The sequence below is a fragment of the Rattus norvegicus genome, chromosome 10 (genome assembly GCF_036323735.1).
Source record: "Rattus norvegicus strain BN/NHsdMcwi chromosome 10, GRCr8, whole genome shotgun sequence".
NCBI classification, from domain to species: domain Eukaryota; kingdom Metazoa; phylum Chordata; class Mammalia; order Rodentia; family Muridae; genus Rattus; species Rattus norvegicus.
Window position 1 is genome coordinate 5569620 of NC_086028.1, and position 21456 is coordinate 5591075.

General features: G+C 46.6%; 1 protein-coding gene across 13 annotated transcripts in view; it reads right to left on the minus strand.

Annotated features, from left to right (window-relative positions):
- Clec16a (C-type lectin domain containing 16A) overlaps positions 1-21456 on the minus strand; it is a 196522-nt gene that overhangs the window by 134895 nt on the left and 40171 nt on the right. For 9 of the 13 annotated variants that reach the window (XM_063268510.1, XM_063268511.1, XM_008767506.4 and 6 more), the window contains one exon: positions 8786-9017. In XM_063268510.1, the coding sequence (XP_063124580.1) occupies positions 8786-9017 (232 nt within the window). The remainder of the gene's footprint in view (positions 1-8785; positions 9018-21456) is intronic. The other 4 variants (NM_001398551.1, XM_063268515.1, XM_063268517.1 and 1 more) reach the window with 1 other exon arrangement.

Here is a 21456-nt window from a genome sequence, read left to right on the forward strand (position 1 = left end):
CAAGTTAAGCAAAAAGGAAAATGTCAAACTTTGTTTAAAGTAAACGCCACACCTGCCCTGAAGGTGGAAACGGGAACGGGCCAACCCGAGAAGCACGTGGGTGAACAGCGACTAGACACCCTAGGTTTTGGACAGATGAAATACCGGGGTAGGGTAGCAGCTGGAGAAGAGATGCAAACAAATGCTCCACTGATTATTTACACAACACGCAGTACCTGAGTGACAGGACTCTGAAGCTGTTCTGGCTTGTTACAGACCTCTGAGAATAGCTGTGTTGGAGAGAAGACAGCGGGGTTCGCTGTGGACAAAACCCAACAGGGAACTGTGGAACAGGCTGGGACTGAGAGTCGGTACAAACTTTACATTCTTTAAAACACGTCCACACATATTTGTATGTGTATGCATGTAAAAATAACAATGCATACAGTCCTAGCTCTGCCCCCTGAAAAGACAAAAGAGAAAAGCCATCTAGGAACAATAAGACCATCCAGGGTCCAGATCCAAGTCAAACAAACTATCTGCCAAGAGAAGAGGCAGTGCTTTTCAGAGAACACAAATGTCAGGGATGGGCTGAGACGTGGGTGTGCACAGAATAAGTATGTTCCTATGCTAGAGACTGACCCAAAAGACAACAGGGACCTAACATACCACAGCCAGCTTGAAGGATTCCCAAGGGTCAAGTTTGGGACAATTTGAGCACTAGAGTAATTAAATATAGTAGTGAAATATAAGCCATTAAAATATGGAGTCCATGCTGATTACAGATAAATCACTGTCTGGGAAGAAGGAACCATATTACAGTGGAATGACAAAGGCTGACTCTTAAATGTGGACAGCGCTGAAAAGCCACAGTTTTATAACGATCATGGCAAACACTGGCCAAGGTAAGAATTATCAACAAATGCTCAATCTAGGGGAATGCTGAAAAGGTGCATGACCTACAAGTGTCTTCCCAGGACTGTGTAGAACTTGGAAAGAGTAATTCTCCAGTGGAGATGAAGGCCAGCTCTTAATCAGCCAAAACAAATACCACCTGGGAAAGACAGCCAGCCAGCATGGCACCCTGAAAAGGACACGGTGTCCCTACTTCACATCAGCCAAGACCCTGAAGCAGACAGAGACCAAATGAGGACTCTGCAGTAGAGGTTGAGCAGATTCGCATTCTTCCAAACGTCAACATGCTGAAGGGTACCCATCGGCACGGTGTCATACTGGAACCCGTGCAGGAAGACCAAGAGTTTGCAGCCATCTTGTGCTATACCAGCAAAATTCCGTCTCAAAAAAAAAGGAAGTAATACTTAGAATGTGCAATAAAGGACATTTTTTGGCCAACGGAGACGACAGGAACACAGATGGGAAAGAGTGTAGTAAGCATTTTTGTTTCTTTAAGAACTCAGCTATGCTATGTGAACATGTTGTTGTTTTAATCCCAGGTGTGGGATATGGGGCTGCTTTGGTTTGCCCACAGCCATTAATTATGCATGTCTTAGACTCTAGGAGGGCTGTGATTTTTGCCAGCTGCAGATATGGAACTCTAGAGAGGATATGAATGGATGAGCCCAGAGGACCTGGGGTAGCTCCTGCTGGTCCCGCTGTTGGCGTTTGTTGGATTTCTGGGTTTCTGGACATTCTGATGACAAGACTGGACTTGCCCCTAGGAACCCAACACCCATAATTAGCAGGGAAAAGTCTAAAGAGATCTACACCTCCTTTTTCCTCTAGCCGTCTTTCTTTCCTACATAGTGTTGGCTGGTTGGAAGGGATTAGGGTGGAATAAGGGTTGGAAAGAAGTAGATCTAAGAATCCAATAAAATGGCTAAAACTCCAACAACAGAAGAGCTACGAGTTGATGGGACCGGGTCTAAGAACACCTTGTTCTCAGCAAACCATGGAGGCCCTGGGAGGAAAGGACATGAGATGTGACTCATCCCTCCAACAACTGTGCATTTGAGTGTGTGTGTGTGTGTGTGTGTGTGTGTGTGTGTGTGTGTGTGTGCATGTACATGTGTGTACAGGGTGGGAAGAAGGGGCAGGTAGGGAAAACACAAACAAAAATGCAAATGGTAGAAACAGCAAAATAGGAAACTAGGTAAAGGGTAAATGAGTAGTCTTTATACTATTTTTGTTTTACGACTTTTCTTAAATTTGAAATTATTTTTAAGTAACACATCTGAAAAATTACTACTCTAAACTCAGACCAGTGTGAATGCAAAGTCTCTGTAAAGACATGCATGACGAATGAGGAGAGCTATTAACGTGCATTTTCAAAGGGAACTCAGTAAGTACTGAGATGTCTTGAAGGCCTTGCACACAAAGTCAGCTCTGCACAGACACTGCCACCGTCTCTGACACTGCCAGCCATTATCTGACACTGAGGGCCCTGTGAGAGATCCCCGAGAACCTGGGACTCTGCCTCCTGGTCTCTCAGGCCACCTTTAGAACCAGTACTGGCATAGCTGTAAGCAAGCCCTGTCTCTGGAGCACTAGACAAGCAGAGGGTTCCTCAAGCGCAGGGAAGCTGTAAAGCTTACACAAGGCAAGAAAAGCTCCCAGGAGGGTTGAGGGGGGCACATCTGTCTGTGTTTGGGATAAAGACTGCATAAAAGTACACCAGGAAAATTACCAACATTTATTTGGTAGAGAGGTAAGACAGGTATTGCTACCGACAAGCAGAGCGGCAGAGCCCATCTTCAGGAAACTGCCTCCAGAAATCCCTGACTGTGCAGGGAAGACGCTGCCAGTGAAGACAGGAAGCTCAGACACAGTCTCAGCCAAAGGAAGAGACACAGAACGAGGGGACGCTGGAATGGAGAGAACCTGCTTCTGCCAGCCGTGGCATTCCTGCAAGCCCTAACAGACACAAGAAGCCTGTCACAGGGTTCTTTTCCACCAGAACCCAGGGAAGGATGAGCACACAACTCACTGGTGCAGAAGAACACTCCAATGAACTCCATGCTCCTGTGATCACCACTAAGACAAGTGTATTTAAGAGTCGACAGCTCTGCTGGGCGTGGAAGGACATGTCAGGGTGGGCAGTTGCCCACGCATACAAGGTCCTGGGTCTATCCTGGAATCACCAGGAAACAAATGCTCAACAAAATAAGTAAATTAGAAGTCAGTTGGGAACTAAATATTACTTTTAGAATTTTAGCCTAAGAACCCTTAAGAAATAGAGTTGTGTTTGTTTGTTTTGTTACAAAATAATTAATGGAAAATTTAAGAGTTAAAGATGTATCAAGTTTCTAATGTGTTCTAGTACAAAAAAACCCAACAAGTCAAAATTAAAATTCTTCCCAAATCTAAACCTTAAAGTGGTACACTACATTCTATTCCCAGAAGTATCTGAGCGCATATGAGTGTGCACGGTGGGGGCGGCCTAAGCAAACGGCTTGAGCAGGGTTTCCAGTCTCATTCTGACTCTGTACTGTGGCTCTGTGTGGTATTTTGGTTCAATCCATAGTTATTGTTCATTTTATCTTTATCTCTTCATTTCAGGTATTTATTATTTTATTTGAATTTATGATGAAATCTTCCCACACTTACAAAAGGTAGTTTAAATCTTTCTAGTTTGGCTGTTTGGGCTGTTTAGGTAAAGTGTCCTTTTAGAGGAAGTCTATCACTGAGCTGGGCTTTGAGACTTCAAAAGTTAGCTGAGGCTATCTTAGCTCCTGTATGATCTTACATGGGTCCGCACAGATGAGTAGCTGTGCCATGACAGCAGACAACGATGGCTGTAGTGGGTGGGGGCAGGGGGAACAGAGCTGTTTAACAGGCAGAGTCTCAGGTCTGCAGGAGGCAGAGCTCTGGAGATGATCATGATGGACCCCTTAGCACTGCTGACTCTAACACTTCAAGGTAATGAGGTTTCATTTGCCAGAATCTTACAATAAAAAAGAAACAAAAGAAGAAAAGGAGGAGGAAGTAGGAAGAGAAAAGACAGACAGACAGACAGGCAGGCAGGCAGGCAGACAGACAGACAGGCAGACAGACAGGAACCAAAAGCAGGACAGGCATCTTCATCTCCTAGGTACCATGTAAGTGATTATGGTACTGAGAACCATGAAAGTCAGGACACAAAGACATGGATTTCTTGATATAACAACTCTGGCCATATCCTGCGCTCCCCCAGCCTCTGACAGCACTAACTCCCTCACTTGCTCAAAAGGATTCATATCTGGTAGATGAAGTGCTCTTTGGGGAAACAGCAGGCACCACATCCCAGCAGTCTTTGACTTCACGATTCAAGGATTTCTTCAATCCAAATTCTCTATTCCAGAAGACATAGACAGACAGACAGTGGAGGGCGAGGGAGAAAAGCAGGCCTTTATAGGAAGGTCAAGTGAAGGAGAAAGACTTGCTGTTGGTTACCTAGGTAACCACAGAGGGCTGTGATTGGCTGACTCTGGAACAGTGTTTCAAGGTGAAATTGGCCAGGGCAATGAATGGCAGGGCTGGCGGAGTCCCTCCCCTCCTCTGCTAATCCGTGCCTCTCCTGAACACGGCAGTTTTCTGGGCCCATGATGTTTAGAAAATTTGCCCTCACTGACCTCTAAGCTTCTCTTGTTAAGTCTGTATGAAAGGTACAGGCAAATCCCCTGTATCCCCTGGGGGGTAGGGGTAGGGGCATTACCAAGTCTCCTTCTCACTCACCTACATGCTTCCACTCAGAAATGAGCCCTGCAAGAAGTAAAGAGTTCTGGAGACAGTGACAGACACACAAGCCAGGCACCCTTAGCACTGCTGGCTCACACACTTCATGTGTATGTGAGGCCAGAGGCAGTAGCATACCCTGCAATCCCCATGCTCCCATCATGAAATCAGAGGCAGAGACAGAAGCCCCAGCAAGCCAGCCGTCTTGGTATACATAGTGGCAAAACACCAAGGCCTGTCTCACGAAGTGGAGGGCGAGGACAGACACCAACCTTGTCCTCTGAACTCAACATTCTCTACATGTGTGTTGCGGTCTATATACACAGACATGAACATGAACACATACATGGAACAGAGAAAAGAAGGAAAGAAGAAAGGTTTAGAGAAACTGTTGAGAGCATAGGCCCAGAATGTACCTCTATGCCTCTGTCCTCCATCTTGATTGGGCTGCTAATGTGTCACAAGCAGAATGCTGCAACATGGGAAATCTTACTGTAACAGCCTCAGGTTGAGCATCAGAAAGACTCTGCATAGGTGGACGTGTGCAGTAGAGTCTCAATTTACCCAGAACTACAATGTGGCTCAAGACAAAACTTGGACTCATATTTCGGTATCCCAGAGAAAGTCAGGTTCCATTTTATCCCTCAGAGAATTTTTTTTTTTTTTTGGTTCTTTTTTTCGGAGCTGGGGATCGAACCCAGGGCCTTGCGCTTCCTAGGTAAGCGCTCTACCACTGAGCTAAATCCCCAGCCCCCCCTCAGAGACTTTTAAAGAGGACAAAGCTGAGGACAAAGGCCCTGGGGACCCCTGAATCCTAGCTGACTAGGCTGTCAGTCTTGTCTTCTGCCACCACTACAGGCCCACATGAGATTCCAGGAAGAGAGCTGGGAAGGTTTGTTAGCCAACTAATTCTTATTTGTTCTTTAGGCAAAACCAGCAGCCCAGCCCGGTTGTTCCCAGGAGGAGGAAGGGCTACTCCATCTCTCTGCCAGGTCTCATTATTAAGTTACTGCTCTAAGCAAGTCCGAAAGCAGATGGATGTCCCTTCAAATAAGGGCCAGCTAAGGAACAAGCATGTGTGGGGGCTGTCTGACTTCTTGGGCAGAGCTTCTCCAGCTGAGGGGAGATGGTGTCCTTTGTCTCTCTTTTAACAGTCCATTTCTGCAGAAATTGGAGGCTGTAATCTTGTGGCCTTGGAATGAGTCACCCAGGACTTGAGAACTGAGGGACAGCAGATTTCTTTGTAAGCTGGAGATGGGTGAGGATGGGTCAGAAGCACACAGTCATTTCATATACCTCAAGTGTCTGGGCTTAAAACACAGAGGAAGTGTGAATTCTGGGTGCCACTTTATAAGAGCAGAACAAAGCAAAGCAGAAGCCCAGTCACTGCACGCACATCAGGTGAGGCACACTGCTCCTCTTGAGACACCCTTCGTACTCTTCTGTCTTACCCTACCTTTCTATGTGGAGACTTCTTTGCCACTAGAACAGGGCAGCAGATGTGGGGGAGGGGCAAGATGCAACACCTCTTAATTAGGAGGCACCTGTGTCTGTCACAGCCACACTGTTAATCACCCCCTCGATGCAGGCCCAATAAAAGGAACTTGGAGGAGGGATGATGGGAAGAAGAAGCAAACACCCAGCCACCTCGGCAGAGCAGGGAAAGGAGGAAATCTGGGACCCAGAACCCAGCACCCAGCACCCAGCACCCAGCACCCAGCACCCAGCACCCACCCTGCTGCTGATACACATACTTGAGAGCTTAGGAAAGAGCCGCTGTAGCCCTGTGACCCACACCTGGCAATGGGTCCTGCAAAACTCCATTGGAACAAACCTGGTTTGCAGTAAGAATGAAGGGAACTGAGACCAAGGGCCAGGGTTTAACAGCTGTCACTTTTGCCCAAACACAGATGCAGGATAAGGAGAAAACATTCATTAACAGCACTTTCAAATCTAAGTCTAAAAGGTCACATACATATTTGGAAAGCTTTAGAGTACAAGTACACTAGCAAACCTGTGGGAGCTTTATATAGTTATGGTGAGCCAAGTGGGAAGATGACAGCCCATCATGTCTTGGAATGATTAGTGTGTTTGGGAAATTACAAGGGCTGCAAAATGGCCATGGGGGTCACTGGGAGCTATGCCTGGCTGAGCTATGCACTCTGTGTCAGCTGCTTAAGCTGGCCTCTGGGGAACCCCTGGGGTCCTGATTCACAACCTATCATGTAGCTTGGGAAATCCACATTGGGAACCTGGTCAGAGTGTCTTTCCTGTGCAGGGGCAGGTTTCAGCACCAGAAGCCACACTCCACGCCCAGTGCCCTAAGTGATAAAGCAGCCTCAATGAGCTGGTCTATAGCCCCTTTGTGCTGAGACTGAGCTGTCTGGCTGACAATTAGGTTAGGGTCTGCGACCAAGCCTGCCCTGACCATACCACCGTTAGTCACGGCTATGGCTGCCTGAAAGCATCTCTCAAGGCCCAGAACAAAAGCAGAGCATCTTTCCAGGATAACTTGACTAGAACACATTGTGCAAGACAAGATACAGATATCCATCTACCCATCCTGCCCCATTCTCCTGCACCATGGCTAGACCTGGGGTGTGAGCTGAATAACTTTCTTCCCAGCTAGTGAATTCTTTAACATAACCAAAAATAAGCAAGAGTGTGACTTGCCTCATGTTTGTCCCTTAACTTTACTGCCAAACTGATACTTATAGGTGAAGGTTTCCAGATCTCAAATGAACTGAATGTACCAAGTAAACCCAAAAGCACAACGTGCACCAATAAAAACAGGCTAGAGACCTCAGCCTTAGGAAGACGAGGCCACCAGTGGACATTTTGGCTAGACTCACTGACAGCAGTCATTCCAGGGGCAACAGGCTGGGATGACAGGGTATGTGCTGGCTGTAGACCTGCACACAGTTCTCAAAAGCAAACAAGCCTCTAGTCCAGCAGTTCTCAACCTGTGGGGCATGACCCCTTTGGGGTCACCTAAGACACAGTTTTAATTGTGTGTCATAACAAGAAGCACAATTACAGTTCTGAAGCAGCAATGACAATAATTTTATGGTTGAGGGTCACCACAGCATGAGAAACTATATTAAAGGGTGCAGCATTAGGACGGTTAAGAACCAAAGCTCTAGTCAGTGGCTAGTGCAAACCTCTGCATGACTGCATCAGCCATTTTGGACTGCAGGTCCTAGCCCAGGGCCAATAAGGCTGGACTACTCTTAGCTGGGATGCTCCAAAGAGGTTGCAGTTGTCCAAGGAGGTATGGGATCTTCCTTCCATCCAGTAGACCCCAGGACCACCAAGCAGAGTCCTGTTAGCACCAACACCCAACCCCAAGGCTAGAGGCTCTGAGTGGAATGGACCTGGTTTCTGACACATGCAGATACTTAAAGTGTTTTGAACCCCAGACCAAATGTTCTCCAGAGGGTTTTAGCATCTATAGAAGACAGGGGAAGGTGAGGAAGGCGAATAATCCTGCCAGGATAAGAGAAGAAGGCAGGTTTCTGTTCACTGAGTGCATACAACCACACAATTGCGCCTCACTCTGAACAGATGGGACCTGTAAAACCCAGCTAGAGAACTTGGAGGGAGGCTAAATTTAATGGCATAATTGCAAAAATCTATCAGTTATCAAAGACATATTGTCTTCGCAAACCTGAATCTCCTTTGATTCCTACAGTGTACTGAACACAGATCCTACCCCTAAGTTAGTAGGGATAGAACAACAGCCATAGTGGTGAAAGGAGGTGTTAACAAAGGCAGCAACATGCCGCCATGACACTTCCTAAGGGTCTGGAGCTGTTGTGAGGTGGCCAGATGGCTGTGTGGTTTAACTCTGGTAATGCACTATACAGTGGCTATGATGTGTGACTAGCATTTTACAGATAGGAAATCTTGCTCCAGGTCACACAAGGTGTGACTTGCACTAGATCTGCTGTGACACAGCCCACAGCTGCCTCTGAATGGCTGGGCTGTCCAGAATGAGGTACACTGGTGGGTACTGAGATGAGGAGAAGCACCCAGGGGACACATGAGGAGCAGGAGAAAGACAGAGGACACAAAGCCTCACTGGCTGCAGGGGTTGGCGTGGGTGGAGGGGCCGTTCGTTCCCGGGTACACTCACCTTCACGCTCCCCACTTGTCTTCATGCTTTTTGAACCACCCTCTGTACCTTTAGTCTTCTCAGCGTCTTCCTGGGCATCTTCTGCAGACCCTCTCTCCTCGTCTTCCTCCTCCCCAACGTTTTTGTAGTTGGGTCTCTTTTGCATCCGCTTCTTGCCCTTGTGCTTGTTCATCTCAAGGGACCGCTCCAGTGTCTCAGTGGGCTTAATGAAGCAACGGATGCTGGGCTTGGCCTATGTGAGCCCAAGAAAAGCAATCAATAAATCAGGATGCTAGACTCTCAGTGGATGCCACTAGCTGCCAAAGGTCCTGCCTCAGCAAGCTACTTCTAAAACAACTAACACTATTCCTGAGTTAGTGGCAGGACTATTACCAACACTCTCCCTTTCATTAGCAAATGGCTAAAACATTAGCTAACATTTATGGCTGCCTTGTGGGGAAGGCCTAGAACTCCAGCCACTTGAGAGGCTGAGACAGATAATCTCAAGGTCAAGGTCTGCTCGGGCTACAAATAAACTTCAGAACAAGCTCAATAACTTAGTGAGATCCTACCTCAAGAAGAAAGGAAGGAAGGCCTGGAATGTAGCCAATGGTAGATGCTTGCCTGGTATGGATGAGGCCCTAGGCCATATTTGAGAACATGCATGTATACACATGCACAAAAAAATGCTGCCTTTTACCATGCCAGCTTTATGCACTTCAAACATCAGCTTGTCAACACAGCAAAATCTCTGGTGTGCTCTGTCTATGCCCGAGAGCTGAGACTGTAGCATCTCACTCAGAGTCCCCAGCAACCCCAAGAGTGCTGTTGTCCTCACTACACAGATGAGGAAACAGTTTGGAAGTAAAGAATGATCTGCCCAAGGTCACTGAACCAGGAGGCAGCAGAGCCTCAAATCCATACACTCCCTGCAAAGTAGGAGTCACACGACAGTAACCTGGTGCTGTTACTAACATTTTTTTGAGGGGGAGGAATTGAGACAGGCTTCAAATGGCCCATTATACATTTGCTATGTATAAGACCTTTCTGCCTCTGCCTCTCAAGTAATAGGACTGCAGGCTTGTATCGTTATGGCCATCTTATTACCTTTTACTTACAATCAGTAAAATACTCCATGGCCAAGCAACTACAATAGCAGCACAGCTTGCTATTACAGAGGCAAGTACTAGACAGAAAGGGCAAAGGGCCCATATGTGGTCATGTGCCCGCTCTCCTTGGAGGGGAACTTGGTGTCAGTGGGGTGGTTTGAATATGATTGGCCCATGGGAAGTGGTACTATTAGGAGGTGTGGCTCTGTTGGAGGAAGTATGTCACTGTGTAGGTGAGCTTTGAGGACTCTGATGTTAAGACTTCCCCCGGTGTGAAATGAGAGCCTCCCAATCTCCTTCAGATCAAGAGCTCCTCTCTGCTCCTCCTCAGCACCATGCTTGCCTGCATGTTGCTATGCTTCCCATCATGATGACAATGGATTGAACGTCTAAACCAGCAAGCCAGCCCCAACTAAATGCTGTCCTTCATAAGAGCTACTGTGGTCTCTTCACAGCAATGGAGACCCAAACTAAGGCAGTCAGCAATGAGCCAAAGCCAAACCAGTTCCAAAGAAAAAATGTTTTCTCTAGGGAAGGCAGAGGTCTCAGAGAGCAAGAAAGGCCTCGCTTCCAGTGCTCAAGTCCTACACTCCCATAAACTCCATAACTGTGATATGCAGAAATTATGGATTCATTTCACAGGTGAGAAAACCAGGGCTTGGAGGGTTTATTTGTTTAACTGCCTAGGCTGTGGAACTGCAGACGCTCTGTCAGCACCACAGTCCCAGTGCTTCAGCAAACAGCAATGCCCTACCTGGATGTCACCTCAGCTTTACATGTGGAGTTCTTTAAAAACATATATGAATGATCTGGAGATGGTGGCACATGTAATGATGCCAGCACTTGAGAGAAAGAGGCAGGAGGACCAGAAGTTTGAGTTATTCCCAGCCAAAACCCAAGTTCAAGGCCAGCCTAGTCTACACAAGAGACCCTTTCTCAGAAAAGGTGGGGGATGGGGCATATGCACGGTGCTAAGCACATGGAGTACACACTTGGGGAGACTGAGGCATGAAAATCACTTGAACAAAGCAATGGAAAGCCAGCCTGGGTAGAACAAGATTCTATCTCAGGGGGAAAAGTAGTATATCCATGCAAACAAATTCATCTCAAAAATGAGAAAAGACAAAAGAAAATGGATTTGTCTGGGTCAGGATTTTGATTGAAGTGTTTATCTTTCCAGACTCTGAATGTTCAGACATCAATTTGTCATTTAAAGGAAGATTTAGAATAAACATTTCCATTATCTTGGTATAGATTATCTATCTTATGAATTTATCCTACTAGCCACCAAGTATATTCTGGAGGGAGGGACACTGTACCTGCCAATAAGTGGAATGTGTTCAAGGAAAACACATTAATCTCAATAATGTCCGAGACAAAACCCATTTGAGAGCTAAATTAGCATCCAAATCCAAACATTCATTTTTATTTGCCCATTTTGGATTATTCAACCACAAAAAGGACAGATAAATTGAAACTTGATTCTACTATCCAGGAAACCAAGATAATATATGGCAGAGTTGGAGATTGGGCATTCTGAGCATGTACTGTTGGACAGACAGCATCTATCCATCAGAGTCGGAGGAGGATGCAGTGTGAGCAGGTGTAGCTCTGGGCTTACACTTTCCTGCAGATGATCCCACGATGAAGCACCTTGTTTCCACCCACCACTACCTACCTGCAGTGAGTTTTAGAGCATGCCACACGGTGAGAGAGCTACCAGACACAGATGTAGACACTGAGACCAAACATACACCAAACACCCGTGTGCTAAAAATTAAGGACATGGAGGGCTGTGACAAGTCTTCCCTAAACTCAAAGTGGCTTTAATATTCACAATAACTGGCAGAAGAAAGGAAAGTAACAGAAGGGCCTGGGGCTGCCAGTGGTCTGAAGGTCAGAACAACTGCTTCATCTTTTTGCCTGAAATGCATGCAGAGAAGTTCTGGCCTTCCAGAATCAAATGAAATCATGGATATAAAGTTCCTTTAAATTTGATCCTGCAGTTCAGTGGTAGAACCCTTGCCCAGTATATGTGAGCACTCTTGGCAAGATTACCATGAGGGAGCAGAAGAAAGAAAGAAAGAAAGGCAAGCAGAGAAAAGCTCCTTCAGAGTAACAAACAGTTCACACACAGTGTAGCAGTCACCCTCCCCTTCCCAGCCATGAAAGAAACACAGAGAGGAAAATCAACTGCAGGAATTAATCCAAGAGGAGGAGTGGGGCTCACTGTGGAAAATCCCCCCCAAAAGTATTTTTAAAAGATGAATTCAGATGGATATAATGGTACATACCTTCAATCCCAGTACTCAGAAGGCAGAGGCAGACAGATCTCTATGAGTCCAAGGCTAGCCATGTCTACATAGTGAGTTCCAAGTCAGTCAGGACTACATGATCAGACCCTGTCTCTAAAAAGAAGAGAAAGAAGGAAGGAGGGAGGAGGAAGGAGGAAGGAGGGAGGAGAAGAAGAGGAGGAGGAGGAAGAAAGGAAGGAAGAAAGGAAGGAAGGAAGGAAGGAAGGAAGGAAGGAAGGAAGGAAGGAAGGAAGGAAGGAAACTCCAGGGAACCTGCTTTTCTGTATAACCAGGTATTGGGTAGGGGTAGGGTTCAGAGAATGAGGAAATTTATGTCTCTAAAAATATAATCATCTAGCAATAGCTAGAAACATGGAAAGGTCATGGATGAGGAGGGGTGATGAAACTCTGGTCAGTCTGTGGCTGCAGAGGGAATCCATGTAGATGACAAAGACTGAAGTCCAGATTTATGACATGGCTCAATGAGTAATACACCTACTGAGCTGTTGACTGACCTGTGCAACCCCCACTTCAGGCTGAGATAGACAGGACCTAGAACTCAAAGCCAGGAAGGAACCACGTTCAGGTCCACCTCCCTGGGAAGTGCCAAGTCATGGGTACTGCTCTATCCTCCATATGGGCTTCAACTTCCACATCATCCCAAGGGCCATCCCATTAGCTTCTCCCTGAGGCTGCTGAGAAGTACAAGAGAGAGCCACCTTCTGTCAGTCTTTCCTGAAAGTCCTTTTTCCCTAACGCTAGTGAGCACTTGAGAACCCCACATTGCTAGGAGGACCTTGCACATTTGTGCAGGAGCTTGCCTCTGGCCACCTCACACTGTAACAGGAGTAGCCAGGATAGAATCCAGTGCCCACCAGACCTCTGCTTCCATAGCACTTGCTGTGCTACCCAACAGGCCAGCCTCTAGAAGCACTGAGGGAAAGACTGAGTCATAATCTGTGTGTGGTGATGCATACTTATAATCCCAGCACATGGGAGGTTGAGGTAGAAGGACTGTGAGTTCAAAGCCAGTGAAGAGACCTGGTCTACAAGCCAATAAATAGTGTAAGTCAAGTGCATATCTAGCCAATAGGAAAAGCAAGTACTATGTAAAACAAAAGCTTGTGAATTTGGTTTTGGGTTTTTTGGTAGAACTGGGGATTGAATTTAGGGCCTCATACACACCACACAAGTGATCATTGGGCTAACAACATTCTAGTTCTTATTTTGCATTTGAACCTAATATATACAGAGACTAAAACCACACAGAGGCCATGGAGGTTTATACCTACTATAACCAAAGGCATCACAGCACCTGACTTTCCACAGGCCATGGCAAGACTATTTTCACTTCAAAAGAAGGTGCCCACCAAGCAGACATTAAATGGCATAAACACTGGGGTGATGATGGACACACATGTGCCATGCCAAGAAGTCAGGCAACATGAGCTACTGAACCCAAACTCAATCATGCTCCCAGAATGTGTGATGGAGCCAGATGATTTGTTTAATGGGAGCTATGTCTGTTAACAGCAGGGGTGCAGCACTGAAAGTGGAAGGATTTAACTTGATGGAACGACACTTCTCTGGAATCAGAGAGGACTTGCAGAGCTCAGAGACTCCAGGGTCCATGTTTAGCATCTGGGCTCTCAGACAGGCAGCATGCCACACCATGATAGTACTTCCTGGGAAGGAGACTAGGACCTGTGGTCAGGGCTACAGGGAACTAGCACATCTCTTGCTCACTCCACTCAAGGCCATCCTCTCCTTCCCATTCCCAGGCTAGCTCTAGCGCCTGCCAGCAACGGTCTCTGGCATTCAAACAAGAGGAAATAAATGTCCATAAGATTAATGAATTTCAAACCAGCCTCTTCAATCAATCCAAGGAAAGATCCAATATCCCTCATTAAAGAATGATATGCTAAGCAGCTGGTTGACATTTTAAGGAAAGTGCTTTACCCATTATGCTCTCTAAGGAAGCATCATGAAGTCTCGGACAGTGCTGGCCATTACTTCTGTCAGTCCAGGACTCTGTGCTCTTACATCTCATCCATGTGGACATGACGATCACAGAATAGGAAAGGACCATGGTAGAAAATGTACTAGGTTCAGGCTCAACACTAGCAATCCCAGAGGGACAAACATTCAATCTCTAGCACCCTGGACCTCCTTGTAGGGAGACTGGGGGAAAGCACTACTTTGATCTCTAGAAAAGAAGCATGAGACAAGGAATGTGATGCCTTTTATGAAGCTAAAAACAGCCAACTCCACAGCCAGCCTCCCCTGTCCCTCCCACCAGCTCCTCAAAGACTCTGTTCTCTGACTTAAGTTTGCAGGCCCAAGGCCACCTCCTTCAGGAGGACTTCCCCAAGTCACCTCCTGAAACTGTCTCTGGTCCTTCAGACACAGGTCTTACATCTACGAGTGTGTGTTCATTTGCTATCTGACCGTCATCCCAGAGAGTTAGGATGGGGACATGTGTCTTATTCATTCTGGGTTCCCCAAGGCCAGCACAGCAGCTGCCTATAATGTGTATGTACTCAGTAAATGCTCAAAGTGAGGACGAAGCAGCATGAGCTACTAGCTAGCTGTCCATGCTCAGCAGCTGGGCCCTCTTATGGTAGGGCGAACTCAAGGCACCAAGTCAGTCACGACTATCCAGCCTCCCAATAGTTTGAGGGAATAAAGCTCACCACGGTCCTATGTTCTCTGTTCTCTTTACTTTTTATTTTGAGACCAGGTCTCACTCTGCAGCCCATTCAGGCTTTGAACACTTGATCCTCCTGCCTCAGCATCTAGAAGTGGTAAGATTATGGGTTTGCACTACCAATCCCAGGAAATTCAGCTGTTTAATGTGACCTTTTTCCTTCTACATTATGTTGGTAAATTGTTACATAGGGCTTAAGTTTGCTGAAAGCAAGTTCTGGGAGTGTGGAAGGCTCTCCTGACCCAGACTCCAGTATGCTTACTTCAAGTGTCCTCCAAAATCCCTTCTCTGGGATGAACTGCCCTCTTTTCTCTGTATTTGGGATAGGGAAAGACAATAAAACAGCCCAAGAGTAAGAATACTGTGCCCCTGAGAACAACTAAAAAGGTCAACTATTTCCAACCAAGGTTACTGTTGCTTATCCCAGGATATAAAAATGTCTACAGAAGAAACAGGAAGCTAGGGCTCCTTAATGAATGCTCCTGACGTCTCAGTTGGAAACTCTAGTCTGCTTCAGCAAGGCTTCCCGGTCACTTCTGTGAGTAACTGTACACCCCTAATTAGATGATAACTGTCTGCTGCTATTTCTCTTTTACTTGGAAGCCTCACCTGAGGGGATGCCTGCTCCATCCAGAACTCTTAGTGGGAAAACCACTGCTGGCACCTCAGTGAGGCCTTTACAGTCCATCTCTGCTGAGTGTTCTAAGTCCTCAATTTGACGTTGATTTTGTTTGCCCCAGTGGTTCTCTGCTGAATGTTGTCTACAGTCCCTGACCGGATGGTGAGCTCCATCTGATGCTTCTTTATCTACTGCTTACTACTGATTCTTTGGTTGTTTGGTGTGTGTTTAATAAGTTCTCTCATGCAAAGCTGAAAGCAAGGAACTACAGATCATTAAGAACATCTCTTATCATCAGTGAGGCCACAAGGAAGGAGAGGTGTTGAGAGCCCAGTAAGTGGTCAGCAGTTAGGCATGTTAGGATCTGCTAATCACGTGCCATCAGAATGCTCTAGAAACTGGTTTGCTCCACCTCCCAGGAGAGCTACACTCCCCCTCAGGCATGAGGAGTAAACGATGCCCCTCTGCCACCACAACCACCGGTGTGTAGAGTGCCCAAAAAGGTCAGAGTCTCTAGGAAGGTCTCAGTGACCCCTCTCACCAGTGGTTGTCCATGGTCCCCAAACAGGTGAAACACCCAAACAAGGACTAGAAGGTTTCTTTGTTCAAGAACTCTGGTACTGACAAAGAAGATTTCTGTGGCTTGTTAAAGATTCATTCCCTGGGAGCTGTTATTTCAATACACTTCACTGTAGTTAGAATTCTGAAATTTTGGTTTCTTAAAAAAAAAACAAAACAAATATTATGAGAATATGTTTGCAGTAGACTATGATTTGCCTCGTGCTCTAACAGAGGTATGGTTTTGCCAGTTGCTGATCGTTTCTGTGCCTGTGTGACATTTGGGATCCTGGCAACTTTTCAAAGGGTGTAAATGCTAGGGCCCTGAGGGGCGGGGCTGATGGGTGACGGTCCTTCAGGGGTTGGCTGTGGTTTCTCAGTAGAGCCCAAAGAAGACACAAGACAGAAATTTAGGTATGAGGATCTCTATTTCCCTCCCCTCTATTCTTCTTTCTCTCCTATGTACTGATAGGGGGTGAAACTGGGGAGATAGAGTGGGAAAAAGAATCCACAAAGTAGCAAAGCCAGCCACACTTCATCTCAGGAACCATGCCAGCCACTGGGGACACACTGGCAGAAGAAAAGGGCCTCATGTCCCTCTGCATTGGCACTGGAGTCCTCCAGTGACCCAGAAGCCACCCCCCCCCCCAACAACCTCCTCTCTACTTCCCACACCTCACCAGGCTCCTTTACACGAGCTATTCAGTTTGACCATAATGGTCTTCCTCTAGGTAATCCCATGGTTCCCTTCCCCCATCCTTGAAGTCTAAGTTCACATATCCTCTTCCCACCACTGTGAACATGCTGTGACTTATCCTGTCTCCTCTTGGCTGCTGCTTTCCTATTGTCTCTGGTGTCTACTCGCTGTGATGGTTACTATAAGTAGCACTGATTCTCTCTCTTCCTATGAGGCAGGGTCTTAGATTTACTGGTCTATCTCCAGGGCCTAGAATGATACCTGACACAGAGGAGACATCTACAGTTAACTTCTGAAAAAATGATAAATACATTGACCCACACTAAAGTAACTCAAACATCTTGTTAAAAACTGTAAGCACCCAGAGAGGCCACTCTGATTACAAAATCCATAAAAGGCCCAGCACATGAACACCAGAAATGATGAGTGTCTTGAGGAGAGGGGAGGTGTCTGTCCCCACCCCACTCTTATTTGAGGTGCTATATGGAAGAAATCACCAGTGGTTCAGTGCAGACCTGGGAAAGTCTCCGTTTAGTAGGGAATGTGGCACCACCTCCGACTGCACCTCACCAACCATGCTGCATCCCCAGGCTGCTGCACCCCAGGTTTCTAGGGTTCCCTACCTTATCCTTATATACTTTGGCCACTTGGGAATTCCCTGTTGGACCAAGAACAGGGTGCTTGCCTTTAGTCCAAGACACCTTCAGCCTTGGCAGAGTTTCTTGTCTAGAGTCTCAATTCAATAGGATTCCTCTCAGCTACCAGCCCAGTTTATCCCAGGGCGAGTCCCTAAAGCTAATGCACTGCTGTCTTTCCTGACGTATGGGGCATGAGGGTACTCCAGCTTTTCCTTCAGCACTCAGATCCTCTTCCTACAGGATATCCAGTGGCTATACAGAAAAGATTATTCTGAGAGCCATTCTCTTGTGAGAATGCATATGACTGAGTTAGAGACAGTCCTTGACTCTAGAATCTGTTTGCTCCTTTTGGTATTCATAGCCCTCTCCCCAAAACACATGTGCCTTGGAGCTCCCATCCCAGCTGGGAAGGCAAACTCCTCCCAAGGCTTCAGCAGAACACCCAAATCCCAGAGCAGCCCTGTGACAGACCCAAGGGTCCCCAGGATGGTCACTGATACTCTGAGCCAGCAAACACATGGGAAGAAGCCCAGAGAAGCCAGGCTCCTGTGGTCTCAGATACTGGCCCTATTCACCTTATCCTTGTAGAGTTTTCTGCTAAGCAAAGGAATGGCAGGAGCCACAAAGAGAAGTGTAGCTAATATGCAGGTGCATGTGCACTCTGGATCTCAGGGAACCATTTGGGTACCTTCCCAGCTGGCTCACCTGACACCTATAGAGGTAATCAATGACTAATTTGGAGGGAAAAACCTATTCTGTCTTTTAGCTCATATCTGAACTCCCAGCCAGCCAGCCCTGGAACATATATGAGTGGTAAAATATTTGTGCCATCTAAAGGTGAAACCTGGTGGTTAAGTTGGAGAGCACAGAGTGCAAGCTGAGGGTTTAGCTCATTGTCACCAATGGCAGTGTCTACTCTAGTCTTGGCAGCCTCTGTCACTGTTGTTACTGCAGATGCTTCTTCCCTTTCTGCCTTTGCCTGCTTCTGAAGGGCTTCCCCAGGCACCTGCTGCATATGCTTCAGTTCCAACAACGGTGTGCCACCCCATGACAACGGTGTGCCAACCCGTGACAACGGTGTGCCAACCTATGACAACGGTGTGCCAACCGTGCAGGTAGGCCACACATAAGGGATGAGGCTATAGTACAGCCTCATCTAACATTCCTGCACCAACTGGTGCTAGACCTAAGAACAAGTACTAGACATAGCAAGGCGCCCTTGCTGTCACTCTATAGCTAGAATAACAGACAAAGCTATGTTTGTTACTCTAGCTATAGAGGCCATGAGCCTGAGGTTTGGAGATGCAGATAACTCAACCTGGGACACCTAGGACTTGAGGTGCTGCAGATGCCAGGTGTAGAATGTAGCATGTAAACAACACAAGAAACAGCATGCTCTGAGAGACTTCACATGAAGTCACAAGTACCCCATGACTGCTGTCCCTGTGACAGCACAGGTCTCTATATATAGTGACACTCTGTCATTGGGTGGCAGGGAACACCTGCAGGTAATGAAGTACATCCCCAATTTCAACCCATATTCAGTTTGCACACATTAAGAGACTACCGTATGAGTTGCTATCCTTGGGTATGTGTGGTAGTTTGAATGAGAATGGCCCCCACTGCCTTATACTTTTGAATGCTTAGTTCCCAGGTGTGGTCTTGTTGGAGGTATGCACTGTGCTTCAAAGCTCAGAACAGGTCTGGCCTCACTCTTTTTGTCTCTAACTCGCAGATAAGACGTAAGCTCTCAGCTCCTGCCCCAGCGCCATGCCTGCCTGCCACCTTGCTCCCCACTACAATGTTCATGGACTAACATCTGAAACTGTAAGCAAGCCTCCAATTAGCCTTCTTTTATAAGCTGTCTTGGTCATTCTTTCTCTTCACAGTGATATAGAAATGACTAAAAGAGCATGTATTGTCTGAAAGGAACTATTAGTTCTGCACTAGAATCCCAGAGAGAGCTAGTCTCCAGCAGAAGCCATATGACAGTAATGCACACAGGCATTTCAATTAGACATTTATCTGCCTATTCTATCTGTGTTAAATTTAACCCTAAATTATAGCCCTTCAGAATAATTCTGTCTTCTCCTCTGCTTCTCTCCAATTTTGGTTTGGGTTTGTGAGAGGTCTGCTGGTAAAAATGAAGCAATACCAGTAACTTATCTACCAATTACAGGAAGTAAAAAGTAGGGTAAAAAAGACCAAGAAATTTAAAACAAGTTTGATGAACCACAACCGAGCCAGGCAGGAAACAACAGGAGACTGCTCTCACTCACAGGGAAAGAGGGCAACTTGTACAGGACTACTTCTGAACAAGACACAAATGGCGGTTACCTTGCCAGCTAGTCTAGGATTTCCACCTACAGGCATGAAAAGGCAGGGCTTTGATCTCACACCCACAGAGAAACCAGCCTCTCATGTGCCAGCTCCTTCAGCTCAGCCACTCATGCGTCCAGTAGGTGTGTCTCCCACAGTGGAGGCTGGACCTCTGGCCCAAGAGGAGACCATGGGGAGAAAGGACAGACCTGAGAGCCATCTGAGAGGGGGCCAGTTACCATCTGTTCTGTGCTTTTGCTTAAGCTGCAAACCACAGCCTGTCTGTCGTGTCCTACTTGTGGTCAGCTACTGTAGTTCTGTAGGCATCAACATGGATAAAACCAGGGACAATCTGTGTTATTTCTTACAACGGCCTGCAAATCTACAACTACCTCAGTAAAAAACTGCTTTAGAAGTCTGCGCACTAGCAGATGAAGTAACAAAGAAGATGGGTATAAGCACACGGCTGCTGAGTGCTCAGTCATAATGGGGCATTTACACTGGCTTCTTCAAAGTTCAAGGGGCCTCATGGAGAAGGATGGAAAATGCAAGAGCTGGAGGATGGAGCTGTGGAAAACTGTGGCCGGCGCGTGGCAGGGCTACTGCACTCGTGAGCTCAGAACTGCTGTGAGGATGTGCATGAGACCTGACCCACCAATGCTGTGCCATGGAGTCAGGGGACTCCCAAAGTCCCACCCCTCCTGATGACAAATTGACAGTTAACAGCAGTTGGAAGGAGAGGCGCAGGCTCTGCTCTGTCCTCTGTGAGGACTTACTGGCAGTAGTAGTTTCTGGGAAAGGGAGAAACATTTAGTGGTGTAGCTACTGGTAAGGTGCCCATGCTCTTGTGGGAAAACTGCTAATTAAAGATGAAGTTCACCATGACTGGATAGCCCCTGGCTCAGAGTATTATGGAAGACTCCCTTCATTAATGGGTCTTCTCTAACCTTGTCTGGGAAATTCAAAACCCTCTCTCTGAGGAATGTTAGATAACCTTAGCTTGGTTACAGGATCAATTTCCTTTCTCCTGACAACACCTGTCCAGCCAGCACCTGGGATTCCTGCAATGCTTCCCCATGCTAACGAGGCTCGCCAGGCACCCCTTGCCCATCCTGGCTGTCCTTACCCTCAGTCCCAAAAACCTTTATAAACCTTCAGTCACCCTAAGTAGAGTTGATCTCCCCTGAGAGCTGGTCCCAGTGTGGCCATTCATTGCATGTACTCACAGGGCTTCCATTCCCCACCCTACCATTTCCTCTCCCTCTGCCAATTGGCCACTGTATGGCCAATGATTCTTGAGGGTGGGAGACCTACATGCCCCTGTATAGAACTATACTGAAATTCTAGGAAAAATGAAAAAGGAAACAAAATGAAAATGAAACACTAGGAAAAATGAAAAAGGAAACAAAAGCAGAAGGGGAACTACTTGGGAAAGTGAAGCAGATCATAAGGAGTGAGGTGGGATTGGATATGATAAAATATTTCATATGCATGCATGAAAATGTCATAAGGAATCTGCTACGTATATATGCCAAGAAGAAACACAAAATTAGAAAAGAAAGTGGGTATAGACATATATTATTTAGCCTTTAAAATTTAAAGAAATTTGGCAATAGCAGAATGGGTAAACCTTGAGGACACCATTCTACATGTAGTAAACCAATAACATAAAAGAAACACTACCTGACATGATCTACTTCCTTACATGGGATATCTAAAATCATAGAAGCAGAGGGTAGGACAGTGCTGGC